This window comes from Musa acuminata, chromosome BXJ2-7 (genome assembly GCF_036884655.1).
Source record: "Musa acuminata AAA Group cultivar baxijiao chromosome BXJ2-7, Cavendish_Baxijiao_AAA, whole genome shotgun sequence".
NCBI classification, from domain to species: Eukaryota; Viridiplantae; Streptophyta; class Magnoliopsida; order Zingiberales; family Musaceae; genus Musa; species Musa acuminata.
In genome coordinates this window covers 7645379-7660467 of record NC_088344.1, presented here as the reverse complement: position 1 = coordinate 7660467, position 15089 = coordinate 7645379, and the positions used below count along the sequence as shown (strand labels likewise).

Here is a 15089-nt window from a genome sequence, read left to right as displayed (position 1 = left end):
ATCATCTACTCCAAGTCATCACAGTTTTAGTTGAACAGAGCTTTGCTAAGCTCAAATATTAATTCTCAACCACCAAGACAGTTTTGACTGTAAAGGTATGTACTTACTCCATGTCAAGAGAGTTTTAGTCATAAAAATCATGTTGACTCATTAGACCCATCTTTTTACATGTGTTTACATCTTTCTCGATCATGTCCATTTAAACATCTCCAAGTTAGCAGGAAATCGATTGTATTCAAAGTATGAAACTAATTAAATCAACTTTTTATCTTCACTGGATTGGTAATTTAGCTCTTTTGAAGTTTTAGTGCTGAACTAAAAGCAAGAAACACCACTGCATATCTAATGGCAATAATTAGTAGCACAAAGTGGTTGAATAGAACTAAAATCCATCAACTAAAGAAATATCAGTGATCAACATAGTGTAAAGATAAGATCCATAATAGCCAAGCTACTTAAATTATTCATAAATGTTTGACAAACAGCATATAAGACCACCTTCCATTCATAGACAAATATGCAGCTTAAAAGTACTCTTACTCTTCATGTTGTCCAACTGATCCATCATGTTTTCAAGAAGGCTAGATACAACTACGTAGATACCTGTGTTGACATAAGCTGCCCACCGGAGCCAACAGAAGGACTAACGACAACAGGCAGGTCATATTGCTCAAGGTAGTTCCAGATAGTATCCTTAAGGGTTGGAGACACCTTGATGAAAGCTGCAATAGCACTTCGCAGAGCCCCCTGTACAAAGAACTTTCAGTAATCTTATATATGTAAAACTCGTGCAAGCTATAGAAATAAGATAGTTAAAAGTTTATAACCTTTAAATAAGGTGGCACGTTTTCATAACCGAGGAGCTTAAATAAGGGCTCGATGTCTGGAAACCATCCCTTCCGTTCAGAAGGATTTCCATTTTCAACTACCTACAGCAATTTATAACAGCTCATTGTCAAAAGGCAAACTTAAGTGAAGCTCAGATATCTCCAGATTGAAGAATGTGCAGTTTAAAGTACAAAAACAATCAATGAAAAAATCACACACAACTCAGCATTATGGCCAGCAGAGAAGATGCAAAAGAAAAAACCAGTAATAAATAACTCTACAACAAAGCCTCAACTAATTATAAGAAGTGAATAAAAATGTTACAAACAATCCTGTAACACTGTTCAATCGCACGGAACCCATCTTCACATCAAGTTCGATTAAGGGCAATGTCAACAGAATTCAAACACTCATTTCCAGTAGTCTCTCAAATCATGGTTCGCATTACCGGTCCATACCAATGTACCGACCCGCTGTCGGTACAGTACACACTAAATTGTACCGAGTATACCGACACACAGGACACTAGGGTGTACGGATGTACAACCCATACCAGTCCTCTATCGGACTAGTACGTACCACCCATACCGAGCGGTACACTTCGGCATATCCAGAATATGTATGACGATTTACGATATGTTTCCCATTCTTATTTAGGCATATCCAGAATATGTATGACGATTTACGATCACTCCATTGATGTAAGCATTTAGTGTTTTAAATTTTATGCTATGAATTATAAACACTTTAAAATCATTGTCATGCCATGTCAGACCAGTAACACTTCTCCGGTACTTCAAAACAAGTTCACAAGATTAGTAACAAGATCATAATCACGAACATTGCATCCCAAACCAATCGATTGATTAAATTCAGATAGGCAAAAAGAATTAACCATAAAGTAAGAAAAATTGAAAAAATGTAAATTTTTGAGAAAAAGATCTGCTAATAATTATTTTACCTAATTATTTCATGATATATGACTACTCAAAGAAAATGAAACCAAAACATACGAATAAAACTGTATAAAAGATAACAATGGTAAATAATAAATCCATAAAAGTAACTATTAGTTTGTTAGAACACTGCAAACAATATACATCGTGTAACTGCAAAATCCGAGCCTCATTCTATCCTTCATGCTTTTTCTTGTAAACCTTTTAATTTTCAGCTTTTTTATCTTTGTTATGCAAATCTTTTGATCCAAATTTCTCTCTTATTCAAGTTGCATTAACTAGAGTTGTTGAACGAAGTCAAGTCTTGCACCACAATAGAACTCCTTTGCAGCATGGGTGAATGGGGTCAAGATCACAAAAATAGCCTCTTTGCTTACACAAGGTTGAATACATTGACCCAACCCAAACCCTAACAAAAGCCTCTCAAAATAATAGATATACAATATCACTAAAACAAGAAAATCAAATTTTATAAGCAATGGTTATTTGTTGAATTAACCTCAAAATAATGAAGTTGCCACTTAAAAGAAAGGGAAGACGAGCAAAGACAAGTCTTGGGAAGTATTTATTCCTTGGACGAAGGAAGCCATTTAGTCCCTTTAAAGACAGGAATATGCTATTGTGAATGCAGGCATCACATCCACCATCTCAGCTCATATCATTATATCCTAAGGATTTACAAGCATTTGTCATTTGCCTAAATTTGAGAGTCTGCTAGACTTAATACCTAGTCTTTCTTATAATCCACCAAAAACATGAAGAACTTCTTCCTGTCCAAGAGAGTTGTCATTTTCTTGATGTTCCTGTGTTCCTATAGGGCTTCCTAGAGGTGTTCCTTGCAATCCAATCAAACTCATGAAGTTTGCTAGGGCTAGGTCCTTGGCTATTAAAAAGGGATTGCAGTAATCATTATTGTGTTTCCGAGCACAAGTAAAAGACTGGACAAAACTAAGTATCCATTTTATAGCATGTAGGCTTACAGCCATAGACACTCCAGAAGGTGAAAAAGTATGGAATAAGAAGAGCACCTAAATTTCCAAACCTTTTTTAAAACATTTAAATATGCAACAAGAGCTTGTGCATCACCCTCCTGAAAATCAGGCAGCAGGTTTCCAGAAGTTTGGAGAGCTTGCTTGAACGTATTGTCATATATGGACAAGCAATCAAACAAGGTACTCCACCCAATTGATCGGAACATTTTACCCTGGAGGAGCTCAAATACTTTTGAAGCACCTTCCTCTGTAGAAGCCTGGGTACACAAACAGAAATGTAAATTTGAAGTTAAAAGATATAAGCAAGAGTTGAGAAATCAGTTCCAGCATACCAAAGTACTAAGCAGTGTCAAAAAAGCCACAAGAGTGTCTATATTAGTATGATCCTCTCCAGCAAAGTGTATAAATGTCCACAGCTCTTCATTCCCATATAACAATTCTGGTTCTTTCTGGAAAAGAGAAGTTCCAGAGAAACTGCATTAGCATTCACAAAAAAGTAGATGAAACAACTTTAAAAAAACACAAGACCATATATTAACTATACGGTTGTATCTTAATTGCACTATGCAAAACAAAAACAATAACGAGAAATTAAAATGGATCTAGTTATATTAGCTGCCACAAAATGCCCGATGTCAACAAAAATTTTCATTTTTGTTATTTTCAGAGGCAAACTAAACCAGAGCATATCAACTTATTTCTTCAAGCTATGAAGTAAAAAATACTAGGAAGGAAGAGGAAACAGAAGAAAGGATGCAGAGAGAGAAAAGAAATATAGAGAGGAGAGAAGCAAGCAGGAAACATCAGAATGTTGAAGTGCAGAAGATGTGATGAATAAAAGCATGAACACATCAAAGTTGTGATGCCAGCCAAAAGGGATCCAAGTCTTCCGGGAAAAATTAACTTACCTACATCTTTAGAGTTTATGAAAGGTCCCTGACTAGATTGGTGAACAGTCAATTATAACTTGGGTTTTTTTCACTACTATTCCATGGAATATTTGGAAAGTCCATCAAAGGCATCGGCAAAAATTTATTGTAAAAGTCCATCCCAGGCATCAGCCAAAATATTATAGTGAACCTAGTATGTGTTACTGTCATTTTCAAATATTCAAATTGCAAGTACAAATCCATAAAAGGAATGCAAAGATCATTAAGATAACAGAAATTATATAAGATTGATGTTAAAGCAAGCAGCAATCGAAAAGAGACTCAAACAGCCGACATAGTAGATCAGCTCAACAGAGTTCAACCTTGCTAAAACATCCATGCCTGTGACTCCAAAAATCCAAATAGTTGGTCATATAGCTTGTTCTTGTCATTGCTGCTGCACTTTTCATTTGTTAAAGTTGTTGCTGCTGCTGCTTCTATGCAATAAATGTATTGTTGTTTGTTTTATTGTATAATAAAACCATGAAATATTTGGTTACTTTGATCTTTTAAGCTAAAAGAAGATGAAGTTCAGAATGAGAATATCATTAAGTTGTGACTCTAAATGTTAAATTTTATCAGCTTGATAACTGAGATAGAATCAACTATAAAAATGCAAAATGTGTAACAGCACTTCTCTCCTTTCTCTAAGACAATTCACAACAATACAATACGCAGAACCCTCAAATATCTAATCAACACAAGAAATCCTTTAACATCTAACAAACCTGAATGTAACAATGTGAACTGTGACTGGTAATTCATACCTATTGTTGGTCCCAATAGCTGATCCAACACTACATTCTTAACTTGTGATTCTCTAAAACTTTAAATAATATTACCAGTGGTAAAACTTTATAAGTTGCAAAAACAAAGCAGAAAACTGAAAATCAGTCAACTTCATTCATTTATAGCAACAGCTATCAGCAGAGAAACACAGAAATAAGCCATTTAATAACATCAAGTCAAACTTTGAGAATAATAGAAAGGAATATTTAATAACTGAAATCAAACTATGAAAAACACAGTTTACCTGATAAATTTCACTAACCAAATATAATAGAGATACAAATGGCTGACAACTCATCCGAGCAACTTGCTTGTTATCAAAAGAGTCACCTATGTTGTCACCCAGTTCAGATGACACATATGGACTAAGGGCACTCATAGCTTTCTCCTTCATTTCTTTCACCTATGAAAGAATAAATGATTGAGCTTGACACCAAACTCATAATCTTACAGAAATGGACATCGTTGTTTGAATTCAAAAAAAAAGAGAGAGAGTGGACCATTGTGATAACTAACTCGATTATGGCAACCAAACATGTCCATCACAAGACAAATAACAAGAAAAAGTATAGTTCAACGATGACATGAATCAAAAGCACAGCCCATCAGAAAGATCTGTGGATGATAAAATGCAATAAGTTTATCTCCTCATTGATGACTTTCGACGTATGAATTAGTGGAGAAATCATCACAATCAGTGCATCTATTTAACAGGAATCAGATGCCAAGTACCATATTGTGTTGCTCAACAAGATGCCATGGTGCCTCCATGTGTACCACCTCATGTGGCAATACAAACAAGTACCAACACTAACCTAATTTTATCAGAACAAACAGGATCATCTTCTTAAGCAACCATAAATTGCAATTTTTTGGGTTCACTAAATTTCAGTAAAGAAATTCCTTCTGGTTGAAGGCTACATAATAATTCAAAACATCTGAAGAATATACTGTTCTCAAGTCTCATGTCAATCAAACTAGAACAAAACATGAACCACTGAAGTTCAAAAAAAAATATGATTATTATGTTTCATAGATGAAACACTCTTAATTGTGACAGCACCATGGCAGTGTACCCAGACAACCACAACGGTGTGCATCTTTAATATTATGTTTCTCCTTTTTTAGTACCTCCGACAGATCTTATAAAATAGTTGCACTCAAGCTCCTAGAGAATTTAAAAAACTACTATTTCACAGTACTATGGAATTTGGCCAGTTAATCACAAATACAGCTTGCCTCAGCTCTTCAAATTCATCTTCAGCAACAACATTCTTTAGATATTTTCCATTAGTTCTTATGTTCCAATTTTATGCTTCAAAAGGATTTTGACGCATTTCTAAAGGTTGATTATGAGAGAGCTCTCTTTTCCTTCCATGGCTAATCAAAATTTAAAATGCATGTGTTTGAAATTTCTGCTGACTTTATATATTGTGACAGGGTCCTTTTCCAGAATAAGTCAAACATTCAACATCATGAAGCTCAAAAATTCAATAAGCTAAACATAAATGCTTTTATTCTCGATCTACAACTCTGGGTCAATCAGCTGACTGACTTTCTTACACAACTCATGGTAAATTCAATAATGAAAACATAAATGCTTTTATTTTTTCAAAGAAAAGACATCCTTGAGGAAAAAATATGTCACAAGTATATTTAAAAATTTTCCAAAATCCCAACCTGCATGGTGGAAAGAACCATACTAGTTTGTCTCCCATTATTATAGATATTTGTACTCAGTCCTGCTACTTTAACATATCAAAGTCTACATTCAATGTTAAAGATATACAGCTGAAGACAAAATAAACTGTTTTAACTTTTTAAACCCTGGGTTTCTTTTTCCATATAACACCTACATCTACTTTTGTAACATAGGTTATGGTTATTTGTGAAATATCCAAAATTAATATTTCCAAAATGAAAAACAATAATGGCAACTCTTGATATGTCAACCTACAGATTCTAAAAGTTCATACTTACAAACAAAAAGAAATTATATGTTCCTACTAACCTTGTCTCGAGAAAGTGGATGAGAGAGAAAGCACATCATCATCTTATGCAAATAGCCATTGTACATATAGACCATATCCTCGTCATCATTCTGTACCAAACAAACTAAAAGTTCAGCAGACTCCAGATACAAGGATCAGAAGAATGTATAACAATGTAAAGTGCTTGCAATGAACTGGCACAAACTATTCTTAGCTCAAAATAATTAACTATATATTACAAAAGTCTAATCAAAAGTAAGATTAGTTAACACCAAGAACAAAACATACAATCAATGGTTTTGAGGAAATCAATAATAGATAAAAAAAAATAGATACCATCTCATGTGCAGCAAAATTCAGCCACAAAAACAGATGACCATAAAGAATGCACAAGAAAAGCTATTTGGCGAGATAAGAAGTCGCACAAGGAGAAGAATGGAAACAGGTATAGATGGCTGTAAAGCACAGCTTAAACAAAAGAGTCACAACAGTGCCAAAAGTTTAATGCAAGATCCAATAAGCAAAGCAGAAGTGAGATTCCATGGCGTTTCATAGCACATGAAGAACCCAATGGTAATTTGATACTACTGAGTAAAAGTTTGATGATGAACACTTAAACAAAAATGTCTGTGAATCAAATATGGAGAGGTATGGTGTCAACAAAAAGGAATGAAAAATAGAATTCTGGATAACAGTACAATTAGTTATTACGAACCTGGAGTATTAAAAAACAGAAATGTCGGCCATGGAGTGTTCCAAATCTTACCACATGCTGTGTTCAATTCATTAGTTATTATACGAACCTGATAGGCAGCAGTTTGAAGAACTCCTGAAAGAAAAAATTTGAACACATTGTGCGAGCAAACATGTTCCAAGCACAAGTATGTGCTAGCCAAATCCCTGGACAAAGCACCTGACACCTCTCTTGAAGTACTTCGCTCTTGTTCTATCATCAGATGTACAGCCCAAGCAAATCTAACACCATCTATGAAACCCTCGACATTTGGATCATTAACAGTAGCCATCACCTAAATTATTAAAAGTGTATACAGTCAGAGCATAAACAGTATGAAAAGCTATAATTTCTTTAGCTTACCAGATCATGAAATTCATGTTTAAATGATGGGTCATTAGACAACACCGAGGGCTTGTCAGGAACAGTGCTAAGAGCATCAGAGATAAAGGTAATAACAAGAGTAAACAGAAGACTGAATGCAATCTGCAAGAGGAAAACGATATATGATGAGAATGGCATGCTTGATTGAAGAGATATATATTCGACCATTAGAGGAAAAGAAGAAAAATTTTCATTTCAGAGTTAGGCATTAAAAGCACAGTGTCAAGTTTGGACCTGAAGATGTATGGTGCTACGGCTATTAGCGTCAGCAGCACAATCTTTTAGAGTCACAAACACATCTTTTACATCCTTCGGAGCTGCATTAAGTAAAAATTGATATGAAAAAATTATGCACTTCACATTAAGATGAAAACTGCAGTTTCTGCTTATTGGGTTTACAGGAAAGATTTATATATCATTTGTTGAAATTTTGACCAAACAAATTATTTCATATCTGCTTGGAAATTAAGTCAGAACTGTCCTAGTGGCAGCAAGAATTCATTCTTTCATTAACAGAACAAATAGCACTCCAGTAGCAAAGCCTCACATAGCCGAAGCAGTAGACTGTAAAGTACATCAACAAGAGACAACAGATATCAACAGAGAATAGCAGGTGACAAAAAAAATTACAGAAGCTAGCAAATGAAGCACATGCACCTGTTGAGAATATCACTTAAAAAGAGAATGTCCTGGGAATAATCATTTGGAGACTCAAAATAGAATCCAAATTTTTTTTATGACAGAACCATGTATTACTACTTTTGGTGTCACCATGTTTCTGATTAAATATGAATTTCATATCCAGTGCATCCATCCTTGAGATCCGAGTAAACAGAAGTAGAACTGACCAGCTTGATCCTCAATGACGTGTCGCACATATTTAAAAGATCATAATCAATCTGGGTATACACACCCTCAAAAATATTGGCCAACCAAAAAACAACAATCTATAATTACCAGCATGGAACAATTCAACTAACTCATACAAAAATCATTGTTCCATATTCTTCAATAAATTAATAGCATGTGACAAAGATAATGAAAAGTTAAGGTTGTGCACTAGCATGTCCCATTCTTCAAAGTAAAACCTGTCGAAACCTATACAATAAGCACAATTGTAACAATGAACTGCGGCACACAACACTGCTTGAATATATTATTTCATAAAATAAAAATGAAAATCACACCGTAGCAGTAGGACAAAAGAAAATCCAATAGTGTCAAAGCTTTGTTGTGAGTTGAAGAGTATACAAAAGCACAAATGTCACAACCTAAAACAAGAGACATGACCAAGCCTACTACAAATTCTAATTCTAAATCCAAGCATAAATCACAAATATCATCTTATCAGTGACCACCTTGACAAAAGAAATCAATTAAATACCATGTAAATTGTATTTCTTACACGAAAGCAACGAAGCATGATATTGATCCAAAATTATGGTTTAAAATACCAATTGGATCGATATTTACTGCACAATATTTACTTATCACTGATATCAAACCAAATATCTCAGTATTTCTTGGTACACCAGCTTTTTATTTTTTTTTTATAGTGTCATTAGGCAATACAACTCAATATTTAGGTACCAAACTAGTACGACAGGTCATTGAAAAAAAGGGTGAACCAATGCATGAGGCCCCATCATCCAAAGTTTTGAGTGCCAAAGTATGCAGTATTCCCAAGGTTCACCATACCAAGTAGAACCACTTGGTACGAGCGATATGCACTGATCCGATAGGGGACCGATATGCGAACCACCCTCTACCGGACAATACCCGTTACATGACCCCGTATCGGGCAATACGAGATTTGTATCAATCAATAACGGTCAAAATCCGACTATTACCGATCAAGGGCTCATATTGTCCCATTTTAAATGGTCAATTTGACCATTTAAACCATAGGAAAGGATTTTTAACCGCTTTCCTTCGCCGTAATCGTCCGTCAAGCGTGCAACAGCAAAGGGGAAGGCAGTAGAATCAACCACACCGTTGGAAAGAATCAAGTTGGGCAACGAGACATATTATCAATCATATTCAACAACCCACTCGGTCGAGAGACATGACAACGACGTGGACAGCAGTGCCTCGATCGATGATGGTGGCAACATCGGAGTCGATGATCCCGTCTATACAATTTGAGGATAGTGCATAGACCAAAGAGCAATATTTTACACATGCCACCCAAGATTCAAATTATGAAGCTCGACGAGTTACTAGTCAAGTTTATACATGAAAGGGGAAGGGGAAGGGGAAGGGAAAGGCAATGAAAGATTTTGAGCAGATGCAATAGAACCTACACAAAGAAGACACATAGCGAAGCTCAACATATTCACAATCGTTGTATTATGAAGAATCTTACGACCAATAGCGATATAGTGATAGTTGGTCATACTTCTTCGAGCAGTTGTACGATAATCAATCTTATGATACGAAACAACAAATCAATGACGAAAATAAAAGTTCTAACATTCTCCTTGCTCCATACCAATACATGTCATAATCGTCCTTGCCTCAGGAGCAGCCTCGGAAATATATGGTTCACAACAATCAGACTACGACCATCACCACATTGATGCACCAATGGTGTACAGTGTATCAATATACTATGTCGTGAGATCATTTTCAAGATTAACTCCAACAAAAACATATCAAATTGGTATACAGATATTTAAGATCGAGGACCCCGATCCACCGCCCATGGAGTCTCGTCGTTCTTTTTGGTGATAGAATCAAATATATCCATCGATTGATTACTTAATTCATTTGAATCTTAAAGTTTAAATTGCTTCAAAAATAATATCACAATTCAAATCATTTCTTTATAGATAAATCAATATTAACAGAAGAAAAGTTCAGAACATCCTACAAAGTTATTCCGCAAAGCCCGAAAAAAATGTATGTCACTATTCTTTCCTAATCTAGATTATTTTTGCTAAAACTATACTAAACTTATATTTATTTTCAACTTAAAAACCTTAATCCAACATTTTTTTAGAAACTTTTGGATCTATTTTCAATGCATCAATACACCTCGATATGTACCGTATCGATGACTAGTTGGTACACTCGTACGGACCGATAAGGCGAACCTTGGTCTTATCCCTATAAACAGAAATGTTGCTTTTGCAACTAAAACTCTAATCACCCAGGTTGCATAAGAGCATAAGACCAATCCTACCACTGTACCAATAGGCTATTAAACTAGATATCAAACAACTAGTTAGAACCTACTCCATTGTCGTGAAAGTTCATTACGAAATTTAATATTTACAAATATGAAGCTGAGAGAGAGAGAGAGAGAGAGAGAGAGAGAGAGAGAGAGAGTTTGATCCAGGCTTCTAACATAAATTTGGTGAAATTCACATGAACCATTCAGAATTCAAGACAGCTCAAAACCTATAAACATAGGAGATATTCCAAATAAAACCAGTCAAAAGTGTAATCTATAAAATATAAATTCAAAACTATATATAAGTCAAACAAGTTGGGTCATTAACCTATTATAATATACATTGTGCTCCATACAAGATTGCACTAAGATCATAAAGGAGCAAAACACCACCAACTGATTTACTTGACTATAAAACTAAGATTCCTATTAAGCAACTACCTTACCAAACACATGCCACATGAACAAGCCTATACATAACTCATGCCACATGGGTTAGGATATGCTGATTGAGGAAGAACCTACAAACAAGATTTGCATTCAAAATGGGAAATATAGCAGGCCAATGTTTCCCACATAGCAAGAATGACCAAGTCTGAGACAATGCAAGAAAAATAATCCTAATAAATCATAATAATGTGATAAACAAGTGGAGTTGAGCTCAATTTACCCAAAGGTCAAATCCCCTAATCCGAGAACAAGACACAATTGGGTTGATCAATATCAAGTGCAATTAGATTCAATTCAGTATGGAACTCTGACAGAAATATCCCTTAAAGATACAGCATGACAACAGATAAATTTTATTGTATGAAAAATAAAATGCATCCACTTGCAATGAAGGTTTACAAAGATTGGGTTAATCAATCCAGTAGATGATATTGCTTAACAAGTTTGAAGTCTCGCTTACTCATTCGCACAACGAGTGCTGATAGCACAAGGCAGTGGCTCAGACTCAATCTTTCCCGAGAAACAACTGCTTGTCGTTCAACGATGGCACCTCTGAAGTCAAGGACATATCGTTCAGCATTAGGACCACCAAAACCAGCTGCTTCCTCACGATTTAGTTCCTATTGCAAAAATAAGGTAAGGTAACACAAGAATAAACATTAGCAGAGTAGGAACCGGGAAAAAAAAACAAAAGTAAATGCCATGAATGCATAAAACAATAAAATATTATATTTTTATATACAATAATAGCTTAAATATCATTGTAATAAAACAATTAAGAATCCAGAACATTATAATAAATGTTACATCTTATTACTGATTAAAGAAACAAGGTTCCATGCTGACAAGCAACAAGTGACACAGATCAGGATGAACAAATAGGTTAATAGGGTACATAAAAATCCCTTGAAATATGCTTGTAGCTAGCCAAGATGGTGTGTAAGAACCATCTACAAAATCTGGACAGTGGATACTGATAGTTAATACTTAATACAGAGAATTCCATTTATATAATTATATACACATCAAAATTCCATATTCACACATGCGAGATCATATTTGAAAAGGTTCCCAGAAATCTGTAGCCGCCTGACAACAATGCATGTCCAAGAACAATATAACTTAAAAAATGTACATTGAAGTAGCATTACATGAAGATCTCACACAATTCAGGGGTATACGTAGAAGAACTCCCATATAAATGTATGATAGAAAATAAATGTAAGTTGTGTGTTTCAATCTTTAAACCTTTATAAGCATAATTAGTCGTTGCCTGAGCCCAGAATTCAATATATCTTCCAGATGCTTCTGAATAACAGCTACAAGATCAGCATCAAGCCCTTGGTCAAGTACAACAGCCTGCAAGAGAAAAGGTAAGTTGGACGCTCATATTCTTGCAAAGAACAGAAAGAATAAAGAATTGCATTGTAGAATAACAGGGAAGCTTTAGCCAAATATTGTGCAATAAATCATATCTGTACCAAAAACTCATGTGCATTACCCGAAAAACAGTGTACAAAGAGGTTATAAGATCCCTTCTCTCCATGTACCAGAGGCATGCAGCAAGACGGAACATCTCCAATGGTTCCCGTCCAAATAGAACCCACTGACATGAATCATTAGTAAACAAGGTCAATATGCTGATTTCAAGGACAAACATAGTCTTCCAAATAATGTCTAAACAAGGATAACTTACCTCTTTATTTGCTGAAACAAGCAAACGAACACATTCGATCTCGTTGAGATTAAGGTCATCACTCAATTTCAGTGCCTATATTCACAACAAATTTGGAAAATTGAACTAGGGATAGGATAGAAAATAGATAAATTTCAAAAGATAATTATAACTCACAGGCCACTTATGTCAGATCACTGAATCACATTAAAGCTGCTAATAAATAAGCAAGGGTTATATTATATTAGAAGGAAACAGAATGGAAGCATGTACACCTGCCAGATAAATACATATTAATCTGTCAAATCTGATGTGTACACTTCGAACACATTTCAAATGTTTGGTAACTTAAAACATGAACATCTAGTACTGGGTACAAATGCCACCAGCTGTTTTTCAGTATAAAGCACAAATTTAAGTAGAATATTCATGTTATAAATTTAAGTGGTAACTCTTTGATGAATGCTGATGTGTTACCGTCAACATCCATGATCAAGAATTTTAAAAACCCATATTCTTCACCTGAAGCTTCCCGTGGTACTTGGAAAATGTTTGGCACATTTGTTGTACCCATCCTGAATCGATATGAACAGGAAATTCAAAAACTAATGGGGACAAGGCAGAAGAAATCAGAAAAGGTCTCATCTCTGTTATACCACAATGTCCACAGCCTATTATTTTTTTCTTAAGCAACTGTCTGTTAAGTAGTCATTATAAAAAAAAATATTCCATTTAACAAAAAGCATAAAGGATGAGGGTAACTATTGTTACTATGAAATGAACATAGTCTTTGCTTGCAGGAGTAGAACTAAGTACATTGACCCTCCCAAATCCTGCATTCGAGGGAGGCTCAAGCAATGTGCGTAACTATGTCATGTCAAGTAACTTTTAATAAGTTACAACTCTCAGACCTCATGAGGTTCAGCTTAGATAGAGAGGACAACCACCAAACCCTAAAACTTAAAATCTCAAACCCTAAACCCTTCATAATCCATCAAATGTTTAAAGGAGCAAACAAAAGTTATGGGCTTATCCTCTGAGTATTTAGTCAAAAGCATTTTTGCAATTGTTCCATCTTATCCACAAAAATGCAATTCCACTTTCATGGTCAACATAATATAGTTTCCAATTTTACATCAAGTAGCGATTTAGACTTCCTTTGCAACTAAGTCCTCTGATAACATTCATTTCATCAATGCAAAGGCAACACTAGCATGCAAAAGCAGCATCATGCAACGAAAGGTGGCATTCAATTAATTCAACAAACACTAATATCCATACAATCTGTAGAATCAAACAATTTGTGAGTTGTGCCAACAGCTGTCAATTAAGAAACAAAGTCACGCCAAAATGATATTCCAACATGAAATGATCTAGAGTTGGGTGATTTTTTTTCTGGTCAGAATGATGATATTCAAAAAGAGAACTTCAAACTATGAATCTTCACAATACATTTTCAGGGCATAAATGAGAATTGATAGTAAAAAAATTATGCAAAACTGTGGAAAAGGATATAGCCAACAAAAAAAATGGCAAAATCAAAGACATGGAAAAATGGTGAGCACAGAACAGAGAAATCACAGACTCCCATGAGCAAACAAGCGGTGAAATGGACAAACTAGAGACACCATAAAATAGACGACTTACGATCTGAACGTCGGTGTCATCAAGCAATATTGGAGGCAAATCCTTAAGCCTGACTTCTTTGGACTCGACCTGAGCCCTATCGGATGCACTGGGACCCTGCACGCCACAAACCAAAAACAGTGAACAAGAATTACAGAAAAAATATACGGTAATAACAACAAGGAAAGCAGGAGGGGAGAGAGAATGTACGGGATAGGAAAGAAAGGACTTAAGGGCCGGGATGGAAGAACGAATGGCGTGCATGAGCTCAATCCGCTGGGTCGGGGTGGGAGGAGAGGGGCCGAGGAGGGCCGCCTCGATCGTTGACAGGAGCTCGCGCGGAGAGACCATCGCTTCCTTCGTCTAGGGCTTCGCCGTCGGAAACCCTATCAAGGGAAGCGAAGGGAGAGGAGGAATAAGCCCTTCTTAGCTTCCCGGAGAGTGAGAGAGAGGCTGTCGAGGGGGGTGATTTGAAACCCTAATAAGCCGGAAATGAGGGCGGGCTTTTTCTTTGACTCCGATCCGAGGTGGCGGGAGACCGGCCTACCAAAGCTGGCCGAG

General features: G+C 35.6%; 1 protein-coding gene across 4 annotated transcripts in view; it reads right to left on the bottom strand.

The window, feature by feature from the left end:
- Positions 1 to 15089, bottom strand: part of LOC103991301 (nuclear pore complex protein NUP205) — a 42620-nt gene extending 27531 nt beyond the window's left edge. For 3 of the 4 annotated variants that reach the window (XM_009410703.3, XM_009410705.3, XM_009410704.3), the window contains exons 1-15: positions 14739 to 15089; positions 14550 to 14645; positions 12924 to 12998; positions 12729 to 12833; positions 12476 to 12586; positions 11688 to 11847; positions 7837 to 7919; positions 7582 to 7704; positions 7289 to 7513; positions 6506 to 6595; positions 4739 to 4897; positions 3109 to 3225; positions 2827 to 3033; positions 828 to 929; positions 604 to 747 (exon numbers count right to left, since the gene is read on the bottom strand). In XM_009410703.3, coding sequence (XP_009408978.2) covers positions 604 to 747; positions 828 to 929; positions 2827 to 3033; positions 3109 to 3225; positions 4739 to 4897; positions 6506 to 6595; positions 7289 to 7513; positions 7582 to 7704; positions 7837 to 7919; positions 11688 to 11847; positions 12476 to 12586; positions 12729 to 12833; positions 12924 to 12998; positions 14550 to 14645; positions 14739 to 14879 — 1938 coding nt within the window. In that variant the 5' untranslated portion in view covers positions 14880 to 15089. The remainder of the gene's footprint in view (positions 1 to 603; positions 748 to 827; positions 930 to 2826; positions 3034 to 3108; positions 3226 to 4738; positions 4898 to 6505; positions 6596 to 7288; positions 7514 to 7581; positions 7705 to 7836; positions 7920 to 11687; positions 11848 to 12475; positions 12587 to 12728; positions 12834 to 12923; positions 12999 to 14549; positions 14646 to 14738) is intronic. The other variant, XM_009410706.3, reaches the window with a different exon arrangement.